We start from the raw sequence: 23,303 nt of genomic DNA on the forward strand, positions 1-23,303 counted from the left end.
TGCTTCTCAAAACCTCAATACTTCACCCACCTCTTGTTTGATCATTTCATCCATATTCCGGCTAAAAAATACACTTGACTTGTCCACATTTAATTTTTATCCTGAGGCTCTCTCGAAAACCGTTAACATGTGACTTATATGGGCTGCTTCCTCCTTATCAGCTTTACAATATATGTAACAGTCATCCACAAAAAAAATAAGGGAAATTTGAGAAGCCTCCCTAGCTACTTGAATGACCCTTAATAACCTTCTGCTTTTGTATTTCTTAATGAGTGAAGTAAACCCCTCTATACAGACAAGGAATAGGTAGGAAGATAAGGGATCACCTTGTCGAAGGCCTCGTGCCCAAACAATATTACCAAACTCCCTCCCTGCATAAGTGATTTGGTATTATGCAGATGTTACACACTTTATAATTAAGGAAACAACATTACCATCAAATCCCATATTACAAAGAACTGCCTTGAGATAACTCCATTCCACACGATTATAGGCTTTACTCATGTCTAATTTAAGTGCCATCCAACCCTTATTACCCGATGTCTTCCTCTTCATATAGTGCATCATATATGCAATCATTATATTATCCATAATCAAATGCCCGGGAATGAAAGCACTTTGTGTTTCTGAGATTAAAATATTCACCACACATGTGAATCTATTGGCGAGAACCTTAGATATAATTTTATAGGTCACATTGCATAAGGAAATCAGACGAAGATCTGCTATTCTGCTCGGGTGTTGTTTCTTAGGCATAGAGACAATATTCGTGTCCGTGAGCTGATCTAGAAGTACACCTGTGGTAAAGAACTCCTGAACTAACTTGATGATGTAATTACCTACAATGCTCCAATACTTTTGATAAAACCCTGGACTTAATCCATCTGGCCCCGGACTCTTGTCTGGATGCATATTAAACAGAGCTTTGTTGAATTCCATAATCTCAACTGGTCTCAACAAGTTCTCGTTGTCTTCTGCTGTGATAGTACTTGAAATGCAGTTTACGACTTCATCCCAGTCTATTTCAGTCGCCTTAAACAAATTCTGAAAGTAGCTTATCATCGTGTCTTGCAATCCTGATTCCCAGTCTACCTCTCTACCTTCATCATTCACCAAGCTTTTGATAAGATTTGTTATTTTCCGTGTTTTTGCTGCTGTGTGAAAGAACTTGCTATTTTGGTCGCCTTCTTTTAACCACAACTGTTTGGAGCGCTGTTTCCAAAAGACTTCTTATTGAGTCAAAATATTTGTCAGATTTATATTTTCCTCTTTATACCTCTTAACTGAGTAAGCATCTCTCCGACTTTTTAGTGTGCAGATAATTTTCTTATTTCAAGAAATTCTTTTCTTGAAGCTACTAGTGATTTCGTTCCCCCAAACTGCTAATTGAGTTGAACATTCTCTAATTTTGTCATTCAAGGGCTATTCTTTATGCCTCTCCCAAGATTCCTCTACAATTTTCTTACACGTACGGTCGTGGAGCCACGCATTCTCAAATTTAAATCTCTAAACTACCACTGCCAGTTGTTGGATGTAAGGTTCCAGTAGAATAAGGGTGTGATCTGAAGTTGTCACCTCTAGGTTTGAGAGTTTTGCATTCTTAAAAACACCTAGCCAAGACCTCGATACCAAATCTCTATCCAATCAAATTTTAATCCAATTATGCGTGTCACATCCCCTTTCCTAGGTATATTGATACCCTTGCATCTCCATATCAACAAGGTTACAATCATCCATTACGTCTCGAAATCCATATATCAACCAATTTGGGTAACTTCTCCCTTCTTTTTCTGATTGACTCCAAATATTATTCATGTCTCCCATTATACACTAAGGAAAGTTGTTTGTGGATGCAATCTTCCGTAACAAATCCCATATACGACTCCGTTTTGATCTATCCGGCTCTCCATACGAGCCTGTGAATTAAAACTGCTGCCACCCATGGACTGTTATTACCATGTTTATGTGGTTCATGTTATAAGTACTCAGATTAGCCTCCTCTTTATTTCTCCATAGGAAGGCTAAATCTCCTCCTTACCCCTGACAGTCTATTGCCCCTGACAGTTAGACTGCATATATGTTGTCGAAACCTAAATCTTTTTTTGCTTTTTCAATTTTATCCTGCTTACATAATGTTACATAAGAAAATAAAGTTGAACGACGGCATTCCAAGAAGCAACTAATAAAGTTGGGCTTGTATTGGACGACTATTTCTTTTAGGAATTGAAAAGCCCACAGAGTCCCCAACTTAATATTGAGAGGCGGGTTCGGTCCCCGGTATCCGCCACAAACACCTTTTTTGACCCATCACTTTTATCCAAATCCATATTTATATTTTTCTCCTCGTCCGATTCTAGGCCCAATTCCGTGTTAAGCCCATCATGCTCCCATAACTCACTTCTGTTCTTCTTTTTTTTTCCATTGTGGTGACTTCTTTATTATTTTTGAAAACGTTCCCTTCAACTGTTGCGTACTCATTTTTCGAATTTTCTGACATCCCGCCATTTACTAGATTTTGAGGGATCTCACCACCAGCTTTCTTTTCATCCGTACTTCTCTCCTGAAATTTAGAAGTAAATTTCTCACCCTAACTGGCACCTTCTCCGTCCTGACCAGATACGTCATCTTCCTCGTTCCTGGGCCACTTTGTTCGGATCAACTTAGTCTGGCGTCTAAATGGTGTTCTCATCTATAGGGTCTTACAATCTCATTCTCAGACATGTAAAAATTACGACTGTAAAATTTATCAGCGTGTCCCATCAAACCACATATGAAGCAAAAAGTTGGTACATTTTCGTACTTAAACGGAACCCATATCCATTCATTCTCCGATTTCCGAATTTTCATACGCCGCTTCAGAGCCTTGTTTATGTCTAATGTCATCCTAATTCTCATATACTTCCTTCACGGCCCCTTGAAATTGTTAGTACACGAGCTAACAAAGTATAAATAAATAGTGTAGATTATGAAAACATGTAGCTGAAATCACATTTTCATTTTAAAAAAATAGTTACGCACACCAGAATTTATAATAACATTTTAATAATTAAACAATTTCTGAAAAAAGACTCATAACTTGAATATAAATAAATTTAAACCCCTGAGGTTTTGAAAAAATGTAGTGTAAATAGAAATTTCTCCCACACTCCATCTCTTACTGTTTAAGATTTTCTGATACGGGTTTATTAATCATAGTCATGCTTTGTAAGCTTGACTTTATTTGTTTTCTCTGAACCACGTTGTTATGTTCCGAAAGTCGTTTTAATTTGCAGTCGCTATATATCACATGGTTGTAATTGTCACTGTTAATATGACTTTAAAAAATTTGCTTCATGATCGAAATTAGTCCAATTGAGACAAATGAAACGTGTTTAACATATGTTGTCGTTGCACTCTATGTAAACACCTTTCATCAACAAACAAAAATTACTACTTAAGACAACTGATCAGATAAAAAAAAAAAAGCAGTTTCAAGCACTTCTCAAAATGTGTGTCACTGCTTTTGCTGTTCTTGTTGTATTCATGGTGGCGTTGGGGAGGTTTTGGCACATCTTGACCTCACTTGGTGGCCACAAGCCACCACCAGGTCCCATGGGTTTACCACTTATTGGCAATCTCCATTTGTTAGGAAAACTTCCACACCGCACTCTCTACAAACTCTCCCAAAAATATGGTCCCATAATGTCCCTCCGCCTGGGCCTTATTCCTACAATTGTAGTCTCCTCTCCAGCTGCAGCCGAGCTCTTCCTCAAGACCCACGACTCCACTTTTGCTAACCGTCCCAGAGTACAGCTAGCCGTAGACCACTTTTACGGCTCCAAAACCATAGCATTTGCTGAGTTTGGTGCTTACTGGCGGAGCGTCAGAAAGTTTTGCTCCTTGGAACTTCTCAGCCCCACCAAGATCGACTCTATGGCGGGGCTAAGAAGGGAGGAGCTGGGGTTTCTCGTGGATTCGCTAAAAGAAGCTTCACACACGCGTCAGGTGGTGGATGTTAGCGGGAAGGTGGCTGGTCTGATGGAAGACATGACCATAAGAATGTTGTTAGGGAAGAGCAGGGATGCCAGATTTAACTTAAGGGAGGTACTGAAGGAGATGACAAAGAGTGCTGGAGAGTTCAATGTAGCCGATTTTATACCTTTTTTAACTGGACTTGATCTCCAGGTATACTAAAATTTCTGCTCTGCAAAATATAAAATGAATACATGATCTTCATATATTGGAACTATTAGAGAATTAGTAGTATCATTTTTACCTATATTCGTGTCAGGGAATTACTCGGAGGACCAAAGTTACTGGCAAGGAATTAGACAACATCTTGGAAATTATCATCGATGATCATGAACAAGAAGCTGCTGAAGGCTATGAAAAGCCTGATAAGGACTTTGTAGATGTCCTTCTATCTTTGAAAAGCAATCCTACAGGCACTCATGAGCAATTAGCGAAAAACATTGACAGATCAAACATCAAGGCTATTGTTTTGGACATAATTTTCGGATCTGTAGGAACCGCCCAAACTGCCATCGAATGGATCATGACAGAACTCATACGACACAAAAGGGTGATGAAACTAGTCCAAGAAGAAATCAGAAATGTCATGGTAAATTGCGAGTTTGTAGAAGAAACGCATTTATCAAAACTAGAATATTTACATATGGTAGTGAAGGAAAGCATGAGACTACATCCGGTGGTCCCGTTGTTAGTTCCTCATGAGTCCATGGAGGACATTGTGGTAGATGGATATTACATACAGAAGAAATCACGCATTATCATCAATAATTGGGGGCTCGGACGAGATCCTAAAATTTGGTCAGATAATGTGGAAGAATTCTTGCCGGAGAGATTTAGAGGTAGTGATATAGATCTTGGAGGACAAAATTTTCAACTGATACCATTTGGTTCAGGCAGGAGAGGTTGTCCAGGTATGTACTTGGGCCTAAGAAATGTTAAATTGGTGGTAGCTCAGTTGGTTCACAGTTTTGAGTGGGAGGTACCTTTTGGCATGTCACCTGATGCTTTAAATATGAAGGAAACATTTGGTTTGACGTCGCCCAGAGCAGAACATCTTCTAGCCATCCCCAAGATTCGCCAAATTTGAATTGTCATTCCTGGACAGTAGCAATGTAGCATGCAGCACTGTTGTTACGTCGACGACTAGTCGTCGACTAGTCGGCGACTAGTCGACAAGTCGACAGGTGGGAAAAAGTCGAGGCTCGACTTGTGAGTTTGAAGTTCATGGGCTTTACCCGGATCCGACCCGTATCCGACCCGGAACCCGGCCCGAAACCCGACCAAAAACCCGGTTTATTACTGACCCGACTTGGAAAAAAAAGGGTTTGTTGGAGTTTAACTTACGTTTTGTTTGTCTCAAACACAAAGAAAGAAAGGGCACAGCACGACTTAAATCCTCTCTCTTCTCCGGCGGCGGCTCGTCTCCATTTTCTCCGGTAAGTCTTTCTTCTCTTCGTCTCTTCTTCTCCAATCTTCTATCTCTTCTTCTGTGTGTTTCTGCTTCTTCCCTCTTCATCTTTTTAACTTCTTATCTCCATCTTTTTTAATTTTTTTTAACGTCGTGTGCGTATGTATATACTGTATATACATACAGGTATATATATTAAACTTTCTTTTTAAAAATTTAATATAATTTCTTTTTACTTTCTTTTAAAAAAAATTAAACTTTCTTTTTAAAATTTCAATTTTGATTTTTACTTTAATTATCAAAAATTGTTTTCATTATTTTCATTTTAATTTTGTTCACTGGTTTTTTCATTACTTTTATTTTTTTAATTATTCTTATTTCACATAATATTATTGTTATTCTTTCAAAATAATTTTAATATTTACTGTAAAAAACAAAGTCCCCTTATTTTTTAATTACATCTGAATTTTAATTTATCAATTTTTCAAAAGCAAGTTTTCAATTTTATTTATATTTCACAATCAAACAAACTGTGTGTACATTTACACATCGTCATCAAATTACAGTGGGTCTTTCTTCTTTAACTATTTCTTCTGTTGCAAAAAAAAGAGCAGAATCAAAAAATGATCTTCTGCTCCCACTCTGCTTAACTTCACTCTGCTTCACTTCACTCTGCTTCATTACAGTACACCCACTGCTTGCACCTGTATAACATTATAACATTAATTTCAACATGCTTTCTGCAGAAAAAAATGGATATCGAAACTGAAAGTACGCGGAGGGAATTGGCTAAAGATCCTAAAAGAAAAGCTAGTCGATCAAATGATCCCGGATGGAAGTATGCTTTTTATCCTATGCCGGAAGTTAACAAAGATGTTGTTAAGTGTATTCTTTGCGGGAATTCAAATCATGGGGGAATTAATCGGTTTAAACAACACTTGATTGGTGGTTATCCGGATATTGTTAAATGTCCCAAAACAACCAAAGATATTACAAAAGAAATAAACGACTTTGTTCAAAATAAGAAGAAGAGGAGTAAGAAAAATGTGCAGAATTTTGAAGAGGACAGCGACGATGATGATGTTCAGGAAATTCCATCAACCGCAGCATCAAATACCTTACCAAGTTCAAAATCTACTGCTGGAAGTAAAGGGAAGGCTGCTGCCCAGCCATCTAACTCCAAAAAGCCGCCGTTAGGGAGCAGCAAGTCAGTAGCTTCTATGTTAATGAAAATTGTTTCTGTCAAGGCCTTGACTATGTTGTTGTACTCTTATGTCCGATGGGTGGACCGATAGGCGAGGAAGAAGTCTCATAAACTTCCTTGCGAATAGTCCCGAAGGTACTTTCTTTTTGGGTTCGGTTAATGCTTCAAGTGAATCACATGATGCACAAATGTTGGCAAACTTGCTTGAAAGTAAGATAAAGGAAATTGGTGAGAAAAATGTTGTGCAAGTTGTGACGGACAATGGGGCGAACTACAAGCTAGCCGGTCAGATCTTGGAAATAAGGATGCCTACTTTATTTTGGACTCCATGTGCTGCACATTGTGTTGATTTGATGTTGGAGGACATTGGCAAAATTCCAGCATTTAAGAAGACAATCAACCAGGCAAGAAGATGCACTACATTTATCTATAGGCATGGGCGTGTTCTTGATGCTATGAGGGAGAAGACTAATGGGAGGGACCTAATCAGGACTGGAGCTACGAGGTTTGCCACTGCTTTTCTTACATTGGATAGTTTGCAAAAAAAACAGGAACCATTGCGTTTCTTGTTTTGTGGGTCGGATTGGACCATGTCAAAGTTATCAAAATCAGAAAATGGAAGGAAAGTTTGTGACACTGTTCTCTCGTCCGTCTTTTGGAGTAATGTTGGAGATTGTGTAGATGCATCATTGCCACTTCTTCAAGTGTTGCGCATTGCGGATGGTGATGAAAGGCCTGCTTTGGCTGAAATTGCAGCTGCTATTGATTATGCAAAAGCCGAAGTCAAGAAGAAATTTGGAGGTGGAAAAATGGCAATCAGGAACAAAGTGGTGAAAATCATTGATGATCGTTGGAATATTCAAATGGGAAAACCATTACATGGAGCTTCTTTGTTTCTTAATCCCGGGAGATACTTTGATCTTCTTGAAAACGATCCCGATTATGCCTCACGACTTAGAGAAGATTTCAACGATGTGCTTGAGAAGATGGTCAAGGATAGGGATACAAGGAACAAAATAAGTGATTATGCGGATGCCTACAAAAATACTCGGGAAGGCTTTACAAGGGAAATGGCAATTGAGCATAGAAAGTCAAAAAGTCCTCGTAAGTTCATTTCAAAACTTTGTAAATTTCATAAAAAAAAGAATGCTTATTTTGTGTTATTCTTGTTTATATATTAGTTGATTGGTGGGATGCATATGGAGGCCGTGCGATTGAGCTTCAAGCATTTGCTAGGCGTATTGTTGGTTTATGTGCATCATCTTCCGGTTGTGAACGTAATTGGAGTACATTTGAGTTTGTAAGTGCCTCGTCTTTTTTAAAGTGTTTATTACTTTATTGCCAATTTGCAACTATTTCTCCTATTGTTGGTCTAATTACATTTAATTAATTTAGATACATACAAAGAAGAGGAATAGGTTGGAACATCAACGTTTGAATGACTTGGTGTATGTCCAATACAACCGGAAGATTGATTCAAGATTCAAAAAGAGACGTGAGCTAGGAAGGAAATTTGATCCACTTGTATTTGAGGACTTGGAATGGGCTAATGAGTGGGTTGGCATTGAGGATAGGTTTTGGGAAGCGGTGGATATAGCTTCGGGTGCATCTGAATCACTTGAGGGACGTAATTTTCCGAGGAGAGCTAGAGGTGGTTCCACTCTAACCTATACTCGACGGAACACTAGTTCGACACAAGATCGGATTGATGAAGAAGATGAAGATGAAGATAATATTCCTTTCGATGATGAGGAAGTGGAAGATGATTATGGTGTCCCACCCGAGGAGAATACCCAAGGAGGAGATGGAGATGATTCTGAGATGGATGATTATGATGCATGATTGTGTTTGTTTAGTTGATTTGACTCTCTAGTTATGTTTTTATTTTATTAGAGATGTTTGACTTTGGATATTTGAACTTATTATCTATTAGTTTTTACTTCAACTATTATTTTGAAGTTTGTTTACTTATATTATATATTATAATTACTCTAAATAGGATATTGTCGACTATTTACGACTTTTTACGACTAGTCGGGCGACTTGTCGACTAGTCAATTCCACGGTACTCGGGCTCGACTTGTCGACTTGTCGACTTAACAACCATGGCATGCAGCTCGGTTTGCTAGCTCACAATAATGTGGTATAGTACTGTTGTTCTCCCAAAACACAAAACAAGTGGAATGATAAGTATTGGAATGAAAATTAACTGTTGTAATGAAAGCACTAGCATAAAGTTACTACTACTTGATATTTATTTTTTGGAGGTATATATTTCATATTTATATGACTTTGATGATCAAAATGATACCTGTTAAGATTAATAAATGAATTGATATATCGTTTTCACTGTCAATTTAATATTTAACCTGCTTAGGATATTGTGTAGTAAATTTATTTTAAAAAAATGATACGTAAGGGCAGCTTGGCTATTATTTAAATATTATATTCTTTCACGATTGAATACGCAAAATAAGATTGGGTATAATCTTGAATTAAAATCTCTTTATAATATTTTAATAAAAAAGTGTCATTACAAATTAAGTATTCAAAATTTTGGCACTAAATCAGTAACTTACAAAATGATGAATCCGTATGGAGAAGTTGAAATCGAGTGATAACAGAATTTTGATATGATTTCGTCAAATAAAACATATAATAATACAAATTTAAAACCAACTAGTTTACATTACTTGATCTTATGATGTTTGAAGCTTTTTCCTTTTGGACTCGGCTTTGAAAGTTTGAAGCCTAGGCCTATATAAACATCCAGACGTCCAGTTCTCTGAGTCCCCATTCTCATAATATTCCAGATTACGCAACTCCTTTTCTTAGCATGGTGAAATCCTATTGTCCCGATACCCTTGTTTTGTTCTTCGTTGCCCTCATTATCATTAACCTCCTCCCGTCCACCTATGCCACAACAATCTGCCCATCAACTACATCATCATTCACGTGCCCAGCTATGGACCAAGAAGTCGACTCCATCGTAGACACTCTGCTCCGCCAAGGCAGTTTCAAAATCTGGGCTAAGCTGTTGAAGACCTCCAAGAATAAACTTGTCATCCCCTTAAGCGGAAGGGCCACCATGTTCGTTCCCACGGATGCTGCGCATCTCCATTATACCCCAGCCACGTACCCTTATTACATCCCCTACCATATAACTCCCAAACACCGTCTCTTTTTTTCTCATCTTTGCACCTTAAAACCCTTGTCTCTCCTCCCAACACTTATTCCTTCAAAAGCTATACTTATCACCAGCACTTTACCTTCAAGTTATAAGGTAGACAAAGCAATCATCACCCATCCAAACCTTTATCTTTCTCCTAATATCGCTGTTCACGGGATTAACCGTATCCTTGATTTACACACTCAGCGATCGAGTGTGCCTAATGTTCTTGGCGCCCAGACTTCTCACTCAGCAGCTTAGAGCCGTGAAAGTCAGTAGACGATAGAATTTTATTTGTTGTTTTCAGATCATTTGTACTTTGAATGTTATGTATTATAGCAATTGTATTTTTAAATTGTTTCCATGTTAGGGTAGCAATACTTTCCCTTGTATGTGTTTTATACTTCTCAGTTTAATTTGTCAGGGTGAATGTAATATTATTGATTGGTTCCACGCGATGATCACATTATAACTGCTTAACATGGTTAATGAATTTGATTTTGCTGTAGGATCTCTTCAATGCATGAAAAGAAGGTTTAGTAAGCTACAGACAACCACATATATAAAAAAGACAGATACAGCTCTATCTAAGACAGGTATTGTGACAATTAAACAGTTGTGGTCCTGGTGGAATATAATTTATGTTAAGAATGATAACGATGGTAAATTAAATTTATCGCTAAAAGATTTTCTAAGGACCTTCTTCAATTTGCTCTTGTCTATCATTGGCCTACTTTTGCGTTTGTAGCAAGAGATCAACGCAAAACACTAGACCTTGTTTCTCTTCCGTAATCCATTTCTGGAGCCCAAGATGCTCCAGGAGACGGTCTTTGCCCCTGGATTTCTATTTGTAGACTGCTTCATCACGAACTAATCTTCTCCGGTTGCCTTTTTAATCGGGTACGGTTCTAGCATAAAATCTGACACAGTTCTGTGGCCAGAACCATCCAAGTTTCCTGAAACCAACAACATAGTATCTACAGTTTCCACTCTGCTCATCAATAAACGCATATTCTCAGCATTTGCAAGATCTTCCAAATTACCTCAAACCTATCCTTCAGCTCTATTAGACACAATAAAGGAATCATTTGCTGTTGTTTTTCGCGTTGCACCTTTCTCATATCCCAAGTCCATCGTAGTGCTATTTCCGAAGTGTTCCACTTTGTTTCCACTAAGTGCTGAATCAACTTCCCTCGTCAAAAGATTCTGCAGAGCATCCCAAGCACTATTTTTTTCTCCATAAGCTCGAACCTTTTCTGAATCGCCATTAGGGAAATCAACCAATCCATGATCTGTACCTTTATTCTTATTTGCACGAGACTCGGGCTAGCCATGTTTCTTAAGAGATCCAACTGCATCCTGTAAGGCTGTACCTTCTGTTTAAGTTTCTGTTGGACTTGATGTTTCTAGGCTAGTAGGCTGCACAGCTCAATAAACAGCCACAATGTAATTCTACCACTTAGTTTGATTAAATCAACAAGCGCATTATCTTTTATTTGTCGACGTAAATTATGAGCTGCAACACAGTCATACTCCACAGTATGACTTATCTGTCATTTCTTTCGCTCGAGCCCACTCCACAGTCATACTAACAGCCCTGGACTGAATACCAAAAACAGATGTATTAACCCGTTTCCAGACCCATTCATTCATCCTGTGCCATAGATTCCAACACAACATAGCCACCATACCTTTCTGATCACCCGTACCATTTTTAAAAACTCTTTTAAGTACTTCCATAACTGATTCATCCGGCAATACTTGTCCCAGCTCTGTAAGCCTTACACTACTCCACACTTCCTTAGCTAAACTGCATCCAAATAAAATATGCAAATCATCTTCAACAGCTTGTTGACACCACATACACATCTGATGAATATTTACACATTTTTTTTTCAAAGCATCTGCTGTGGGTAAGACTCGACAACATGATCTCCATAGAAAATTTACAACCTTCCCTGGGAGGTTCAGTCCCCATAACCTTTTCCAGAACACTTTTTCTGAGCAAACTGCTTCCCCTATCAAACGTCTATAACAATCTTTAACTGAAAATTGTCCCTTACTATCAAAGCACCAATACCATGAATCCTGTTTAGCACAACTGGATATAGGAATCTGCCTAATTAACTCATAATCTCGGTCATTAAAGATATCCCTTATCACATCATCATCCCAGTTTCCCCCCTGCTCAGCAAATAAACTACTAACCTGGGCATCGTTTAAACTGTCTGGTATTTCAGAAGTTATACACCCATTTGTCTGACATGGCAACCAAGGCACCCGTCCAATCTTCGTGTTCTGACCCGTACCAATACGACGTCTACAACCTTGGCGAATTACTTCCTGCGTTTCCATTAAACTTCTCCAAACATAATTAGGGTTATTACCCAGTTTAGCCTCTAAGAAATTTGACCCAGCAAAATAACGAGCTCTCATAACCTTTGTCACTAGAGGATTCACCTCATTTACTATCCGCCACGCTTGTTTAGCCAACATCGCCACATTGAATTCCCGCAGTTTTTTGAATCCTAGACCACCATCTTCCTTTACAGAACAAAGTCGATCTCAAGACATCCACATTATCCCTCTACCCCTCTCCCCATTCCCCCACCAGAAGGCGTTCATCTTCTTCTCTAGTAAATTATATTAGCTACAAAAATTATATTAGAACTTGGTTTAAAACTGAGCTCTTGCCATCTTAATTTTCAACTAAATAATTTCACTGATTCTATAGAAAGTTCTTTGGGACTCTGAACTCAAACTTGGTTTCTCCGAAAATAACAATAAGCCGCATTTACACATTTTAAGCATTTTATGGTGAATCAATAAATGTTACAGTATTAAAATACTAAGCCACACAGAAACTGCATTACACATTTAAATATTAGAAATATAGCATACTAAAACTGCAACTCCTCTGGTAGTTCTGTTTTTTAAGAACTAGGTATAATTTACTAGACACAATTAATTTATTATCAGTTTAAGCAGTGATTCATAAGTCCATATCATGTTGCTTCACTGGTTATAATTCATCCTCTGCAATGAGAATGCCATATAACAAGTAAACTACTTATCAAGTTGTCGTATTACTTCTTAAAGTGGAAAACACCCACATATAGGATGTTTAAGAAAAAATCAGTTACCTTTGAATCTTTTTAGCAATTCAGGTAAAGTTGAATATGAATAAACTATCAAAAAGAAAAAAAAGAAAGAAAAAGAAAATGAATAAGCATGATCGACATTCCAATGTATTCTAATATCATTTTTCAGTTGTGTTTTTTCATTTGCCAAAAACACGATTTTTATAATGTAGAGAAGCAACAGAATATCTGCATAACTAAAATACAATTAAGTTGTAACAAAACAAATTGATAGGCAGAATATCAAAGGCCATGTTAAGCAATGCAAAAGCAGATTGCCGATCGCTCGCTGTTAAATTATTACTATATATATTTGCATCTACATACTTTGGATCAGGGACAGCAGTTATGTTATCATTTTGTTTGGGATTTGGTTTGTAGGCTCATCATGATTCTGTATATCTATAATCATCTGAACTCCAACTCGTAAGACATTACTCTTCCAAATGAGCTAGTTCAACAAAAAGTAAAATGTAGAATGTTTTAGACCTCAATTTCTAGCTTACATTACGGATAAAATTGTTGCTCTGAGTAAAACACTAAGCTGAATTGACTGAATAACATATAGAAGAAGATATGCCAGAAAAAGTATCTGATTAAATGATCGTCAATAAAACATATGCACAAACACAACTAAATAAGAACTACAAACCCTGTAACTATATATCTATAATAGAATTGTATAAGCTATCAGCGACCGTTATAACTCAATAAACCAAAGGTTGTCATAGCTCTAAAATTCTACACTAATTGTACTACTCATAAAGTAAATAATAAAAATAACGATATATAGCAAACAAATATTCAGCAGGTATGCAGTGTAGTAGAACTAGAAGGCATGACTACAAACTTTATTTATGTTTGATTTAGAATTTCACCGGTGCGGGGTAAATAATTATTATCATACTAGTGATCATCTATTTTTATTTGTAACTCTTTAATTTTAAACCATGTTATGCTAGACAATGGCGAGCCTGGACTAGTTGCTTATTCAATGAAGAATGGAGCTAACGGGAATTTAGAGGCTTGAGTTTCCAGGAAATTGGACGAGGATCAATAAGCAGCTGCACAAAGTCAACTATTTTATTAAAAAAATCTAAAAAAAATCTAATTTAACATGAACCAAGTTCTGGAAACAAAGATCAATAGCAACTTGAAAGCCTAATCTAAGTCAATTCAAATAAAAAATGTTAATCATGAAGGCTATTAAATTGCTAATATCAAGAACCGAAAGAAGAGACAGATTTATCAAAAACAAAACAAAAGTGACATCAGCTTCACTTACATATATTTGTTGGCTTTTTTTGTCAACCCATACAACCTCAAATTCCTCGTCATCCATGCCATTATCTTCAGTATCGCCATTTGGGATCTTATTTTTTCTTCACATTTCTAGTATGTGTCGGGTAGAACAATACATCAGCAGTAGGTTATCGCTTATGTTGTATCTTCTGCAAAAAAAATATTAGCAATATTCAGAGCACAAAAAAAAGAGTTTCAAACAGACCTTATTTTTTTACCAATGCTAGAATTTATAAAAAGAGTTTTTTTGGTTGCATTTGAGGTTGCATATAGTTGCAAAAACTCGTCAAATGTTGCATGCAGTTGATTTCAGTTGCCAAAAACCGTATTTTTGCAAAAATAATTTGAAAAATAGTATTTTCGCAAATTTAAAAAGTATTTTTGTAATTGTTTTTTAAAATGGCAGTATTTTTGTAAAAATATTTTTAGACTTGGGTATTTTTCAAAAAAAATCCTTATAATTTATATTAGAGTAGAGCTCTAGAAGTATTCTAAATCTAGGAACTTCTTAGTGAATAAATAATTATATGAAACACATGACCAGACGATTATAATAAAATAACATAAAAGAGTTGACGCAAGAACATAGGATGCAGATATGTTAAAATTATAACATTCGTAAATTTGAAACCGGATAACTGCACTAAGGGTGTAGGAAGCCAATATTCCTCAACAACGATAGAGCATGATAATATTGATTCTAGAGTAGCACTAAATTATAAACATAAAATAATGTTTTACGTTTTTAAAACCATACCTTCACACATGACACAATATAATAAATTACCATAAATGAAAATGTGGACAGAAGAGCTGCAATTGAGCCCATATCATGCAGCAAATAAGTAGTAAGACACATGATAGACAGTAGATATCTGATAAAGTATATACCTGAGTTATATGAATATCATGTCATACTTAATCATCTTCTGTCTTGATACATTTTTATCATATCCTATATATTCTTCTTTTACCGTCTTCTTCAAAATGCCATTATAGTTCTGTCCATTCAGCAATTTCTTATCCCCATAATATGGAGACCAACTGCTGCTAGTTGAATTCTCATTCAAATCTGTCATGGATTAAACCATGTTGTGTTGCTTTTATAGTGCACTTTGGTTCCCGTTCATTCTAACAAAATGGACAAATTGAAACCTAAAACCATAAACTACAAATGTACCAATCATCCCCAACCCTGTAGAAACACAATTAAAGCCTGAATTAACCCTGACATTTATTCCAGAGCACATGTAAAAGGAATTTTCTTATACTACAAGTAGGCGGGGACATAAAACTCCGTTGGGCTTCGGTCCTAATAGTTTAATTGATGTCCAGGAAGCTACCTAAGACCTAAGTTCCTTAAAATTCTCAGTTTGGCAAATTTATATTATTTTAGGCTAATTTTCAAGTTTCTACAAGACCAAGGTTTTCACTTTCTCCGATAACATTAAAAAGTGTTTCGCTGAGCAACCACAGCACTTAGCAGGTCCAGATGCAAAAAACATTATGTATTACAAGGAGATTCAAGATTCACGACCTCTTTATGTGAAACGTCAACATATTTTCTGAAATTTATAAAATTAAGGCTTCTTTAATTACTAAACTGAGAAGTAGTTCCAATTCAGTTACATGCCTGTCTGATGTATGAACTTTAATAAGTCTAGAGCGCTTAAAAACTAACATCAGTAATTAGCTTGTAAAGAAACAAAACCATGACCTTGAGATGTAACGAGACATGTCAAAATTACTAAATAAGATGTTCACAATTAGACCAGGTAAAGATTAATAATCCATAATCGCAACTCACCATGGCCTGCGTTCAAACTCGTTATGAAGAGGCAAAGTCGCGGAGTATATAACGTCTTTTTTACCCTGTGCAACCAGCCAAAAGACAAACTTACAAATAAGTAAACCTAATTAAAAGGATTAACATAAGACGCAATTACAAATAAGCTAAGTTGCTCAGACTCGGGTACGGAGTGTCGGACACGACACGTATCCGAGTGTCGGACTCGGCACCTCCGAAAATCTAGGACACGGGGACACCGTCAGGATTTTAGACACGGGTACGGGACACGACATAATATATTAAAAAAATATATAATATTTTTTTACTCATAATGCATCTGGGCAAATTCCACATTTCACATTCAAAGTTCTAACACAAGTTTTTAATACAAAATTCACTAGAAATTATAAAATAGATTATTATTTTTTCGAGTTTTAACTGTAATTATAAAATAGTTTAAAATTCAAGTTTTTACAATTGAAAATGATTGAATCACTATTATTCAAATTAATTTATGACAAGCATTTTAATTTCACTTTTATTTTAAATTATTAATGGAAAAATGGAATTTAAATAAGTTTGAATAAATATAAAATTAAAGAGAGACTTTATAATAGTTGAATACATTCAAACACTTTGATTACAGTAGCATAATAATACAGCTAGCTTATTTTGGGGAACACCAAGTTCCTGCCAACATGATTTAGAAAAATCACACTGTAAAAGAATATGGTGAATAGACTCAAATACATTATTGCACATGGGACACAAATGATTTACATCTACCTGCTTCTGGAGTAACTGTGTCTTCGTTGGTAAGTAATCTGTCGCTGCCCTCCACATCAAGTGCTTCAATTTAGGAGGGACCTTAAGGTTCTATAGCCTTCCCCACACTCTATGACCCACCTCAGTACTCTGCATAGTCTTACCTTCTTGTATTAAGACGTAAGCTAACTTTACTGAATAGAATCCAAGTTTTTCTTTCTTCCAGTATCGAGAGTCGACATCATTGTTGCTCAACGGAATAGATAAAATGAGATTAACATTGTGTGCCTCAAACATATCATGTATAAGGTCTACATCCCATTCTCTCTCCCATGTTACCATTAAAGACGACACCGGTTTATTCATTAGAGATGCATTATCACTTAAGACACAAGGGTTATCTGTGTTCAGAAGCCATGGATTAGCCGTTCGGTTTATAGATGCACCAAACTCAACCTTACAAATGGTACCCTGTTTCAGAAAATCCTGGGCTGCTAGTAAACTTCTTCAAATGAAACTAGGGCTACTTCCCATAGTAGCTGCAAGAAATGAAGATTTAGGATAATACCTAGATTTGAAACTTTGGCTACCAAGCTTTTTGGATTGCACATGAATTGCCACCCTTGCTAACCTAATAGAGTGATATTAAAATCACGCGTGTGCTTGAAACCCAGTCCACCTCTTAATTTTGGTACACACAATATATCCCAACACATCCAATGTATCCCTATGTCCTTCGAGGATTTACGCCACCAAAATCGGCACATTATGCTTTCCATTTCCCTACATAATTCGAGAGGAAGGAAAACATTCATGGCATAATTAGGTATAGATTGGGCTATTGACTTTATAAGGATGTCCCTTCCTGTCTTCCTGAGAAATTTACCATCCCAACTTCGTACTCGGTCTTGGATCCTTTCCTTCAAATACCCCAGCATGAATGTTTTATTCCTCCCAATTATATAGGCAAACCAAGATAATAGCTGTTATTGTATGCTTCTCAAAACCTCAATACTTCACCCACCTCTTGTTTGATCATTTCATCCATATTCCGGCTAAAAAATACACTTGACTTGTCCACATTTAATTTTTATCCTGAGGCTCTCTCGAAAACCGTTAACATGTGACTTATATGGGCTGCTTCCTCCTTATCAGCTTTACAATATATGTAACAGTCATCCACAAAAAAAATAAGGGAAATTTGAGAAGCCTCCCTAGCTACTTGAATGACCCTTAATAACCTTCTGCTTTTGTATTTCTTAATGAGTGAAGTAAACCCCTCTATACAGACAAGGAATAGGTAGGAAGATAAGGGATCACCTTGTCGAAGGCCTCGTGCCCAAACAATATTACCAAACTCCCTCCCTGCATAAGTGATTTGGTATTATGCAGATGTTACACACTTTATAATTAAGGAAACAACATTACCATCAAATCCCATATTACAAAGAACTGCCTTGAGATAACTCCATTCCACACGATTATAGGCTTTACTCATGTCTAATTTAAGTGCCATCCAACCCTTATTACCCGATGTCTTCCTCTTCATATAGTGCATCATATATGCAATCATTATATTATCCATAATCAAATGCCCGGGAATGAAAGCACTTTGTGTTTCTGAGATTAAAATATTCACCACACATGTGAATCTATTGGCGAGAACCTTAGATATAATTTTATAGGTCACATTGCATAAGGAAATCAGACGAAGATCTGCTATTCTGCTCGGGTGTTGTTTCTTAGGCATAGAGACAATATTCGTGTCCGTGAGCTGATCTAGAAGTACACCTGTGGTAAAGAACTCCTGAACTAACTTGATGATGTAATTACCTACAATGCTCCAATACTTTTGATAAAACCCTGGACTTAATCCATCTGGCCCCGGACTCTTGTCTGGATGCATATTAAACAGAGCTTTGTTGAATTCCATAATCTCAACTGGTCTCAACAAGTTCTCGTTGTCTTCTGCTGTGATAGTACTTGAAATGCAGTTTACGACTTCATCCCAGTCTATTTCAGTCGCCTTAAACAAATTCTGAAAGTAGCTTATCATCGTGTCTTGCAATCCTGATTCCCAGTCTACCTCTCTACCTTCATCATTCACCAAGCTTTTGATAAGATTTGTTATTTTCCGTGTTTTTGCTGCTGTGTGAAAGAACTTGCTATTTTGGTCGCCTTCTTTTAACCACAACTGTTTGGAGCGCTGTTTCCAAAAGACTTCTTATTGAGTCAAAATATTTGTCAGATTTATATTTTCCTCTATATACCTCTTAACTGAGTAAGCATCTCTCCGACTTTTTAGTGTGCAGATAATTTTCTTATTTCAAGAAATTCTTTTCTTGAAGCTACTAGTGATTTCGTTCCCCCAAACTGCTAATTGAGTTGAACATTCTCTAATTTTGTCATTCAAGGGCTATTCTTTATGCCTCTCCCAAGATTCCTCTACAATTTTCTTACACGTAGGGTCGTGGAGCCACGCATTCTCAAATTTAAATCTCTAAACTACCACTGCCAGTTGTTGGATGTAAGGTTCCAGTAGAATAAGGGTGTGATCTGAAGTTGTCACCTCTAGGTTTGAGAGTTTTGCATTCTTAAAAACACCTAGCCAAGACCTCGATACCAAATCTCTATTCAATCAAATTTTAATCCAATTATGCGTGTCACATCCCCTTTCCTAGGTATATTGATACCCTTGCATCTCCATATCAACAAGGTTACAATCATCCATTACGTCTCGAAATCCATATATCAACCAATTTGGGTAACTTCTCCCTTCTTTTTCTGATTGACTCCAAATATTATTCATGTCTCCCATTATACACTAAGGAAAGTTGTTTGTGGATGCAATCTTCCGTAACAAATCCCATATACGACTCCGTTTTGATCTATCCGGCTCTCCATACGAGCCTGTGAATTAAAACTGCTGCCACCCATGGACTGTTATTACCATGTTTATGTGGTTCATGTTATAAGTACTCAGATTAGCCTCCTCTTTATTTCTACATAGGAAGGCTAAATCTCCTCCTTACCCCTGACAGTCTATTGCCCCTGACAGTTAGACTGCATATATGTTGTCGAAACCTAAATCTTTTTTTGCTTTTTCAATTTTATCCTGCTTACATAATGTTACATAAGAAAATAAAGTTGAACGACGGCATTCCAAGAAGCAACTAATAAAGTTGGGCTTGTATTGGACGACTATTTCTTTTAGGAATTGAAAAGCCCACAGAGTCCCCAACTTAATATTGAGAGGCGGGTTCGGTCCCCGGTATCCGCCACAAACACCTTTTTTGACCCATCACTTTTATCCAAATCCATATTTATATTTTTCTCCTCGTCCGATTCTAGGCCCAATTCCGTGTTAAGCCCATCATGCTCCCATAACTCACTTCTGTTCTTCTTTTTTTTCCATTGTGGTGACTTCTTTATTATTTTTGAAAACGTTCCCTTCAACTGTTGCGTACTCATTTTTCGAATTTTCTGACATCCCGCCATTTACTAGATTTTGAGGGATCTCACCACCAGCTTTCTTTTCATCCGTACTTCTCTCCTGAAATTTAGAAGTAAATTTCTCACCCTAACTGGCACCTTCTCCGTCCTGACCAGATACGTCATCTTCCTCGTTCCTGGGCCACTTTGTTCGGATCAACTTAGTCTGGCGTCTAAATGGTGTTCTCATCTATAGGGTCTTACAATCTCATTCTCAGACATGTAAAAATTACGACTGTAAAATTTATCAGCGTGTCCCATCAAACCACATATGAAGCAAAAAGTTGGTACATTTTCGTACTTAAACGGAACCCATATCCATTCATTCTCCGATTTCCGAATTTTCATACGCCGCTTCAGAGCCTTGTTTATGTCTAATGTCATCCTAATTCTCATATACTTCCTTCACGGCCCCTTGAAATTGTTAGTACACGAGCTAACAAAGTATAAATAAATAGTGTAGATTATGAAAACATGTAGCTGAAATCACATTTTCATTTTAAAAAAATAGTTACGCACACCAGAATTTATAATAACATTTTAATAATTAAACAATTTCTGAAAAAAGACTCATAACTTGAATATAAATAAATTTAAACCCCTGAGGTTTTGAAAAAATGTAGTGTAAATAGAAATTTCTCCCACACTCCATCTCTTACTGTTTAAGATTTTCTGATACGGGTTTATTAATCATAGTCATGCTTTGTAAGCTTGACTTTATTTGTTTTCTCTGAACCACGTTGTTATGTTCCGAAAGTCGTTTTAATTTGCAGCCGCTATATATCACATGGTTGTAATTGTCACTGTTAATATGACTTTAAAAAATTTGCTTCATGATCGAAATTAGTCCAATTGAGACAAATGAAACGTGTTTAACATATGTTGCCGTTGCACTCTATGTAAACACCTTTCATCAACAAACAAAAATTACTACTTAAGACAACTGATCAGATAAAAAAAAAAGCAGTTTCAAGCACTTCTCAAAATGTGTGTCACTGCTTTTGCTGTTCTTGTTGTATTCATGGTGGCGTTGGGGAGGTTTTGGCGCATCTTGACCTCACTTGGTGGCCACAAGCCACCACCAGGTCCCATGGGTTTACCACTTATTGGCAATCTCCATTTGTTAGGAAAACTTCCACACCGCACTCTCTACAAACTCTCCCAAAAATATGGTCCCATAATGTCCCTCCGCCTGGGCCTTATTCCTACAATTGTAGTCTCCTCTCCAGCTGCAGCCGAGCTCTTCCTCAAGACCCACGACTCCACTTTTGCTAACCGTCCCAGAGTACAGCTAGCCGTAGACCACTTTTACGGCTCCAAAACCATAGCATTTGCTGAGTTTGGTGCTTACTGGCGGAGCGTCAGAAAGTTTTGCTCCTTGGAACTTCTCAGCCCCACCAAGATCGACTCTATGGCGGGGCTAAGAAGGGAGGAGCTGGGGTTTCTCGTGGATTCGCTAAAAGAAGCTTCACACACGCGTCAGGTGGTGGATGTTAGCGGGAAGGTGGCTGGTCTGATGGAAGACATGACCATAAGAATGAATACATGATCTTCATATATTGGAACTATTAGAGAATTAGTAGTATCATTTTTACCTATATTCGTGTCAGGGAATTACTCGGAGGACCAAAGTTACTGGCAAGGAATTAGACAACATCTTGGAAATTATCATCGATGATCATGAACAAGAAGCTGCTGAAGGCTATGAAAAGCCTGATAAGGACTTTGTAGATGTCCTTCTATCTTTGAAAAGCAATCCTACAGGCACTCATGAGCAATTAGCGAAAAACATTGACAGATCAAACATCAAGGCTATTGTTTTGGACATAATTTTCGGATCTGTAGGAACCGCCCAAACTGCCATCGAATGGATCATGACAGAACTCATACGACACAAAAGGGTGATGAAACTAGTCCAAGAAGAAATCAGAAATGTCATGGTAAATTGCGAGTTTGTAGAAGAAACGCATTTATCAAAACTAGAATATTTACATATGGTAGTGAAGGAAAGCATGAGACTACATCCGGTGGTCCCGTTGTTAGTTCCTCATGAGTCCATGGAGGACATTGTGGTATATGGATATTACATACAGAAGAAATCACGCATTATCATCAATAATTGGGGCTCGGACGAGATCCTAAAATTTGGTCAGATAATGTGGAAGAATTCTTGCCGGAGAGATTTAGAGGTAGTGATATAGATCTTGGAGGACAAAATTTTCAACTGATACCATTTGGTTCAGGCAGGAGAGGTTGTCCAGGTATGTACTTGGGCCTAAGAAATGTTAAATTGGTGGTAGCTCAGTTGGTTCACAGTTTTGAGTGGGAGGTACCTTTTGGCATGTCACCTGATGCTTTAAATATGAAGGAAACATTTGGTTTGACGTCGCCCAGAGCTGAACATCTTCTAGCCATCCCCAAGATTCGCCAAATTTGAATTGTCATTCCTGGACAGTAGCAATGTAGCATGCAGCTCGGTTTGCTAGCTCACAATAATGTGGTATAGTACTGTTGTTCTCCCAAAACACAAAACAAGTGGAATGATAAGTATTGGAATGAAAATTAACTGTTGTAATGAAAGCACTAGCATAAAGTTACTACTACTTGATATTTATTTTTTGGAGGTATATATTTCATATTTATATGACTTTGATGATCAAAATGATACCTGTTAAGATTAATAAATGAATTGATATATCGTTTTCACTGTCAATTTAATATTTAACCTGCTTAGGATATTGTGTAGTAAATTTATTTTAAAAATATGATACGTAAGGGCAGCTTGGCTATTATTTAAATATTATATTCTTTCACGATTGAATACGCAAAATAAGATTGGGTATAATCTTAAATTAAAATCTCTTTATAATATTTTAATAAAAAAGTGTCATTACAAATTAAGTATTCAAAATTTTGGCACTAAATCAGTAACTTACAAAATGATGAATCCGTATGGAGAAGTTGAAATCGAGTGATAACAGAATTTTGATATGATTTCGTCAAATAAAACATATAATAATACA

The 23,303-nt window shown here is 36.9% G+C and overlaps 2 protein-coding genes and 1 pseudogene across 2 annotated transcripts; all 3 read left to right on the top strand.

Moving 5' to 3' along the window:
* Positions 1-3,471: 3,471 nt before the first annotated feature.
* Positions 3,472-5,129, top strand: LOC141670833 (cytochrome P450 CYP736A12-like). The gene is made up of 2 exons (XM_074476854.1): positions 3,472-4,164; positions 4,271-5,129. The coding sequence occupies exons 1-2, from the start codon at positions 3,487-3,489 to the stop codon at positions 5,096-5,098; spliced, it is 1,506 nt and encodes a 501-aa protein (XP_074332955.1). The 5' UTR covers positions 3,472-3,486; the 3' UTR covers positions 5,099-5,129.
* A 1,557-nt stretch (positions 5,130-6,686) lies between these two features.
* Positions 6,687-8,726, top strand: LOC141670876 (uncharacterized). The gene is made up of 3 exons (XM_074476918.1): positions 6,687-7,727; positions 7,805-7,923; positions 8,019-8,726. Exons 1-3 carry the CDS (start codon positions 6,692-6,694, stop codon positions 8,463-8,465), a joined length of 1,602 nt encoding a protein of 533 aa, XP_074333019.1. The 5' UTR covers positions 6,687-6,691; the 3' UTR covers positions 8,466-8,726.
* Positions 8,727-21,257: 12,531 nt separating this feature from the next.
* Positions 21,258-22,935, top strand: LOC141672398 (cytochrome P450 CYP736A12-like; annotated as a pseudogene).
* The last annotated feature ends 368 nt before the right edge of the window (positions 22,936-23,303 follow it).

Source organism: Apium graveolens, chromosome 7 (assembly GCF_009905375.1).
Source record: "Apium graveolens cultivar Ventura chromosome 7, ASM990537v1, whole genome shotgun sequence".
Lineage (NCBI taxonomy): Eukaryota > Viridiplantae > Streptophyta > Magnoliopsida > Apiales > Apiaceae > Apium > Apium graveolens.